The sequence below is a fragment of the Portunus trituberculatus genome, chromosome 29 (assembly GCF_017591435.1).
Source record: "Portunus trituberculatus isolate SZX2019 chromosome 29, ASM1759143v1, whole genome shotgun sequence".
Classification (NCBI taxonomy): Eukaryota; Metazoa; Arthropoda; class Malacostraca; order Decapoda; family Portunidae; genus Portunus; species Portunus trituberculatus.
This window is the reverse complement of record NC_059283.1, coordinates 680,185-687,684: the sequence shown is the minus strand read 5'-3', so window position 1 is coordinate 687,684 and position 7,500 is coordinate 680,185. Positions and strand designations below refer to the sequence as shown.

Here is a 7,500-nt window from a genome sequence, read left to right as displayed (position 1 = left end):
GAAGATCGGAAATAATGAGCTCTGAGCTCGCTCCGTAGGGTAACGTCTGGCTGTCTCGTCAGAGACTGCAGCAGATCAAACAGTGAAACACACACACAGAGAGAAAGAGAGACAGAGACAGAGACAGAAAAGGGGGTGGGGATGTTAACACGTGGAAGTGACGAGTTTAAGGTGGGTTAGGAAGTGTGACCTTTCTGTGAAGTGGGTCTGAGGCGCCTCTTTGTAATGAGTCACGTCGAATTTCTCCAACAAGTCCTTGAGGTGACGCGCCGACACTCGCACGGGAATTAATTTGAGGCAAATTACACCAATTTTTCCCACCTGATGCCTTTTTGCCGGGATTTTTGGCGTTAATTAGTGGGCAAATTTTATGATATGGAGATCTTTTTAGGTCTTTCTGGGGGTCTTTTATATATATTAGCGGAAAAATTGTGATATTAAGGTCTTTTTGGGTTTTTTTTTTTTATATTAGCGGAAAATTGTCTGATACTGAGGACCTTTTGGGGTCTCTTTTATTTATATTAGTGAGGATTTGTCTGATGTTTGTCTTGTTTTATGTTATCGGGAATTTGTTTGATACTGACCTCATATATTGAAGGGGTTAATACTTTCGATCTAGACAATTACAACACAGACTTCACTAATAAAGAATGACAGCAAAAGCACTCGTCATTTCACATCACATTAGACTACACTAGTTAAAATGACATCAAAAAAATCATCACATCACATTAGACTTCACTAATTAAAATGACTTAAACACTCAACATTTCACATCACATTATCATTCACGAGTTAATAAAAAAATAAATAAAATCACTCAATATTTCACATCACAATCCTTGGAAACTAAAAGTGAAGCTGAGAGATTTGTGCTTCTCTTCCTTCACATCCTTGGACGCTTAATTATTATTGTTATTATTATTACTATTATTTATTTATTTTTTTTTTCATATAAATATTTGTTTTTTATGTAAGAGGGAGAACTACCAAGGGCAAAAAAATAAATAGGTGAAGTGAGGAAATATATGCTTCTCTAACTTTTTCCCCCTTTTTTGCACCTGGACTGGAGCTCACCTTTGCGCCGCCTGCCCGTGACACCTGCCCAATACTCCGTGACAAGACGCGATATTAATTGAGGCTAATGAGAAAATCCTTTAAAATTTAATAGCCGCGTGTTAAATGTCCGGGGTTCATAAGTGCTGGATGCTAGATACGAGAGAGAGAGAGAGAGAGAGAGAGAGAGAGAGAGAGAGAGACTGTTGTGGGGATTACGTTTCGATCTTAATTAAGCTACATAAGTGAGTTAAGTTCATTTGTGTGCTGAGAGAGAGAGAGAGAGAGAGAGAGAGAGAGAGAGAGAGACGGATAAACAGAAATAAAGATACCGTAGAAGAAAGATAAGATTAGGTAAATTCCAGAAAGAGAGAGAGGGAGAGGGAGAGTGAGAGTGAGTGAGGGGGCGGATAATGGTGTGGGGTTGTCTTTGTAAGGCGTAATGGGGCGAGGACAACCACCCCACCTGTGCCTCACTCTGCTCATCACACTAATGGGGACGCGCTCACCTGGCCGGGAGGAAGAGGAGGAGGAGGAGGAGGAGGAGGAGGAGGAGGAGGAAGAAGCGAGGTGCAAATACTCTTGTCTGGTTTTACATTACCGTAGGGAATTGCTCTCTCTCTCTCTCTCTCTCTCTCTCTCTCTCTCTCTCTCTCTCTCTCTCTCTCTCTCTCTCTCTCTCTCTCTCTGGCCTAATTTCACGCTTCTCCGGAATTCGTTTTCTTTAACTGGTGCAATTGAATTAGTCTCCCTGCTAATTATGTATTTTTCTTTTTCTTTTTTTTTTTTTTTTTTTTTTTCATCCGCCTGCTTTCAAAATTAATTCTTTTATTTTGTGTTAAACGTGTTCTTATTCCGGTGTGTAGTAATAGTTGTAGTTGTTGTTGCTGCAGTTGTTGTTGTTGTTGTTTTTGTTGTTGTTTTGAATGTGCTCAGTAATTCCGATGTGTTGTAGTTGTTTTTGTTGTTGTAATAGTAGTACAAGTAGTAGTAGTAGTTTGGTAGTAGTAGTAGTAGTTGTTGTTGTTGTTGTTGTTGTTGTTGTTGATGTATTAGTAGTTTGGTGGTAGTAGTAGTAGTAGTTGTTGTAGAAGTAGTATTAGTAGTTTGGTGGTAGTAATAGTAGTAGTAGTTGTTGTTGTTGTTGTTGTTGTTGTTTTGTTGTCATTTTAGTTTTCTTTTCACTCATTGCAAGTTTTATTTACGTACATTAATTTTGAAGTTTGTCATTTTTATTTATTTATTTATTCTATTATGTATTTCACCTGCTTGTAATTCTTGTTGTTTTCTTTTATTTACATTCACTATTGCAAGTTTTATTTACGTACATTTTTAGTTTCTATCTTTTTTTTTTTCCACTTATATAAATTTCACCAGGTCATTTTATTTACATTTTTTCCGAGTGTTCGTGTCTTAGTTATATTCTTTTTCCTTCTCGCTGCTAATTGCATTCAAGGATCCACCCAAACTTTAAGCCCTAAAAATATAACTCCTAGTTTTTTCCTTCTAGAAATGTAACTACTTTTTTTCTTTTTCCCCCTTTTCCTTTTTTTTATTTTCCTTCTTTTTCCCCACGTGAGAGGAAAGCGACTCCTACTTTTTCATTCTTTCCTTTTTCTTTTCCTTTCTTTTTTATCTTACGTGAGAAGAAAGTGACTCCTGCTTTTTCTTTTTTCCTTTTTCTTCTTTCCATTTTTCTTTTTTCCCACGTGAGAGGAAAGCGCCTCCTTCTCTTTTCGTTTTCCTTTTCCTTTTTTCTTTCCTTTTCTTTTCCTTTTCCCCCCACGTGAGAGGAAAGCGACTCCTAATTTTACTTTTTCCTTTTCCTTTCCTTTTCCTTTTTTTCTTTCCTTTTTCTTTTTTCCCCCACGTGGGAGGAAAGCGAAACAAGAATAATGTTGCCTCGCCATTTTTATCTCCTGCGTTTGTTTTATTTATTTATTTGTTCCTTTTTTGTTTTTGCTTGTCTTACTGCAAAAATTTCTTGACTTGTTATACTTTCACAATTTATTTATTTTTTTTCTTCTTTTTTGTCGGGTTTCAGAGGTGTTCCTGTAGTTTGTTGTTCTTTTTTTTCTTGTTTTCCTGATTTATTTACTTCATTTTTTATTTACGTATTTATTTTTTAATCTTCCTTTCTTCTGATCTCCATAGACCCTTCCTAAAATGGTCTTATCGTAGCCAAACTCTCTTAAAATGTCCTAAAAACATTCCAAACTGTGTTAAAATGCCCTAAATAAAAAAAAAAAAAACGTGTATCCATATTCATTCTGATTACTATTTGGTGATTCTATACAGCTTCAGAAACTCATGTAGGAGATTTAAGTAGTGAAGACTGTGACCATTAATCTTCTGTCCTCCATAGATCCTTCATAGTGTCAATAAAATGGTCTTAAAAACTCTAAAAACACCCAAAACATGCCAAACTGTCTTAAAATGCCCTAAAAATGCTAAACTGTCTTAAAATGCCATAAAAAAAAGTGAATCTCCATATTTATTCTCGTTACTATTTCTTGATTCAATACAGCTTCAGAAACTCATGTGGAGGATTGAAATAGTGAAGATTGACCATTAATCTGACCTCCATAGACCCTTCCTAATGTCAATAAAATCGTCTAATCACACCCAAAACTCAAGGTAAAAATGCGTCCCAGTACTGAAATAGTTAGTGGTCCTGCAGATCCCACAACAGGCTGTATTGATGTTAATTTTATAGTTCATAGCGAGGAAAGTGGAGGAAAAGAGCGTTGTTGGAGGCACTGGATGGGAGAGATAAAATTGGAAGAGGGAGATAGAGACAAGGAGGGGAGGAGAAAAAGCTGAACAAGGACACGTGGAGAGAAAGGAAGGAGTAAGGAAAGATTTTGATAAGGATAAGGAAAGGTGGGATAAATATTGGATGAAGAGGAAAGTAAGATAAGAAAGAAAATAGGAACAGAGAGAGTGGAGAGATTGGAAAAGGAGAATAACTAAAGGAGGAATGAGAAAAAGAGGAAGGATGAAGAGAAAATATAATTGGAAAGGAAAAATTAAAAGGAGGAAGGATGAAAAATAAAGAAAAGGAAGGTAGAAGAGAATGAAAGGAAAAGAAAAAAAGAAAGGGAAGAGTAGCTAGGAAGAACAGAAGCAATAAGAAAATGAAGAAAAATAATTGAAAGATTAGGAACAAAAAAATTAGAAAAATCGGAGGGAAAATAAAAAAAATAAAGGAAAGACGAAGAGAAATAAATAATAAACACGTGAAAAGAGAAGGAAAAAGAAAAACAAACAAAACTCCAACGAAAATATAAAGAAATATGAAAATAAAACTAATAAAGATCAAATATGGATGAATGAAACAAAAAGAAGAAACAAATAGTAAAGATATTAGAGAAAATGAGTTTACGAGAAAAATCGAAGCGAAAATAAAAAAAAAATAAGGAAAGACGAAGATAAATAAATAATAAACACGTGAAAAGAGAAGAGGAAAAAGAAAAAACAAACAAAGGAAATATGAAAAAAATTAAACGAAGAGATTAAAATATGGAAGAATGAAATTGGAAGAGAGGAATGAGATAGCGGCGAAAGAGAAAGAGGAGGAGGAGGAGAAGGAGATTTGGCGGCAATAATAGCGAGGAAAAGATCCATAAAAGGTCTGAATATGACTCGTAAAAACAGACTGCTGCTCACTGACTGGTTGGCGCTCCTCAGTCTGCGTGTCCAAGGCTGTTTGTTTACCTTATGACATCACCAAGCCACGCCACGCCCCCTCACATACGCAGACTTCCTCTTCTCCCATCTATTCATTTTGTTTCCCAGCGTGGCGTCCTGTTGGTAATCATTCGCTGTGGTTTAAGGGGAAGGTTACAAGTCAGAAAATTGAATATGGATCAGTGGAGTGTTGGAAGTTGATAGGAAATTAAAGTTAGCCTCTTCTTCAGTACTGAGGACACATTTTTACCTTGAGATTTGTTTACAATTAGACCATTTTATTGACTTTAGGAAGAGTCTATGGAGGTCTGAAGATTAATGGCTAGAATCTTCACTATTTTTACCTCTTCAGTACTGGGGACACATTTTTACCTTGAGATTTGTTTACAATTAGACCATTTTATTGAATTTAGGAAGAGTCTATGGAGGTCTGAAGATTAATGGCCAGAATCTTCACTATTTTTTACCTCTTCAGTACTGGGACACATTTTTACCTTGAGATTTGTTTACAATTAGACCATTTTATTGACATTAGGAAGAGTCTATGGCTACAGTCTTTACTATAAACCTCTTCAGTACTTTCTTTATTCATTTCGTTACTTCTTCTTTATACACATTTTTATTTTACTTAGATTTACTGATGTACTGTATTCCGTGTATTTATGTATTTATTTATTTAATTGTGACATAAGATGCTTCCTTCACGATAAGTTTAAATTCTTTTCATATTTTTTTTTTTTTTTTTTTCCTTCTTTCCGTTTCCAGTGTTAAATTATTTGTCGCCATTTTAATCCCAGGTTTTATCTTTAATTCCTTGATCTTGTTCGTTAAATCTTGTATGTTTTCCCGCATAGTTTTGAATTCCTTGCTGTTAATTACGATTCCTTATTTCAATTTACACTTTTTCCTTCTTTTTCTCAGTTAATTAATTTGTTTTCTCAGAGTTTTCCACTTATTTGTTTATTTTCTTATAAATCTTAACTTCCTTTTATACGCACGGCATATTCTCTCTCTCTCTCTCTCTCTCTCTCTCTCTCTCTCTCTCTCTCTCGTTTTTACTATTATTCTTCCATTCATTATTATTTATTGGACATTTCAACAAATATATTACACAAAATCAAACATTTTATAATACTCTTACATTTTCTTTCTTGTACATTTTTCCTCACGTAATATCCTCTTAGAACTGCATTTTCTCCTCCTCCTCCTCCTCCTCCTCCTCCTCCTCCTCCTCCTCCTCCTCCTCCTCCTCCTGTCTGCTTATTTACAACTTACCGAGCCAGAAACGTGAAGGACTTATATCTTCCTGAGAATTTACTGCTTGTGTTCCTTACCTGAAGCATCGGGTAATGTTTCCCACCTGTGTGTGTTGCGAGGTGAGAACTGATGCGAGGATGATGGCTTATTGTTCCTGTCTGCCTGGGAGAGAGGGAGAGGGAGGGAGGGGGGAGCATCGTAAACTTTTCCTTAACTAGATAAACCGTCCACATAAACGCATCCGTCCATAGAGACAGACAGACACACAGACAGACAGGAACAAAGAAAAAACACACACACACACACACACACACACACACACACTCTTTGGCCCTTCTGCTACGGCCCAATGACTGTCCCCCCGAGCCGATCAGTGCCTCGAGTGCCAGACAGTGCCAGGAGTGACCGGCAGTGTGTGTGTGTGTCAGGAGGTCACCTTGCGCACCTGTGATGTGACACTCAGGCACCGCAGGCATTCAGGGGGGAGGGGTAAAGAAAGGGGGCATGGGGTGGGGTGGGGGGAGCAGGGGTAAAGGAAGGTATGAAGGTCAGAGAGAGAGAAAAGTGAAATAGAATGCAAGAGAGAGAGAGAGAGAGCCAGGAGGGGGTTAGTGTGGTACAATAATTATTTTTGTTGCCATAGATACACCCTCGTCTCTCTCTCTCTCTCTCTCTCTCTCTCTCTCTCTCTCTCTCTCTCTGATATTTACATACAAATCCTGATTATTATTATTATTATTATTATTATTATTATTGTTGTTGTTATTGTGATATTGATGTTATTAATATACTACTACTACTACTACTACTACTACTACTACTACTACTACTATTACTACTACTTATACCACCACCACCACCACCACCACCATCACATTACTACTACTACTACTACTATTACCACCACCACCACCACCACCACCTTGCTAACGCACCATCCTTCTCTTTGCAGGACGTGATCCACACAATCTGTCAGCCGTACGGGAACGTTCTGCGCATCGTGATCTTCAAGAAAAATGGAGTGCAGGCCATGGTGGAATATCCTTTTATGCACCCACTGAGAGAGAGAGAGAGAGAGAGAGAGAGAGAGATTGACTTGTGCTTTTTTTTTTTTTTTTTTCTATTGATGACTTTTCGTGTTTGTGAGAGAGAGAGAGAGAGAGAGAGAGAGAGAGAGAGAGAGTATCGTGAAGTTGAATGAGAGCAGGTAAACACATGGACCGGCCGTGTTTGGTCAGGCATCATAAGTACCCCCTCCTCCTCCTCCTCCTCCTCCTCCTCCTCCTCCTCCTCCTCCTCCTCCTCCTCCTTTTCTTTGGCCTTCAGCTATTCTTCATACTTGTAAGCTCTCTCTCTCTCTCTCTCTCTCTCTCTCTCTCTCTCTCTCTCTCTCTCTCTCTCTCTCTCTCTCTCTCTCTCTCTCTCTCTCTCTCTCTCTCTCTCTCTCTCTCTCTCTCTCTCTCGACCTTGTATACACGAGTCTCAGTCTATTCTAAG

General features: G+C 37.6%; 1 protein-coding gene across 13 annotated transcripts in view; it reads left to right on the top strand.

The window, feature by feature from the left end:
- The window catches only part of LOC123510633 (heterogeneous nuclear ribonucleoprotein L-like), a 212,584-nt gene that overhangs the window by 172,429 nt on the left and 32,655 nt on the right, over window positions 1-7,500 (top strand). For all 13 annotated transcript variants that reach the window (XM_045265937.1, XM_045265930.1, XM_045265931.1 and 10 more), the window contains one exon: window positions 6,956-7,041. In XM_045265937.1, coding sequence (XP_045121872.1) covers window positions 6,956-7,041 — 86 coding nt within the window. The remainder of the gene's footprint in view (window positions 1-6,955; window positions 7,042-7,500) is intronic.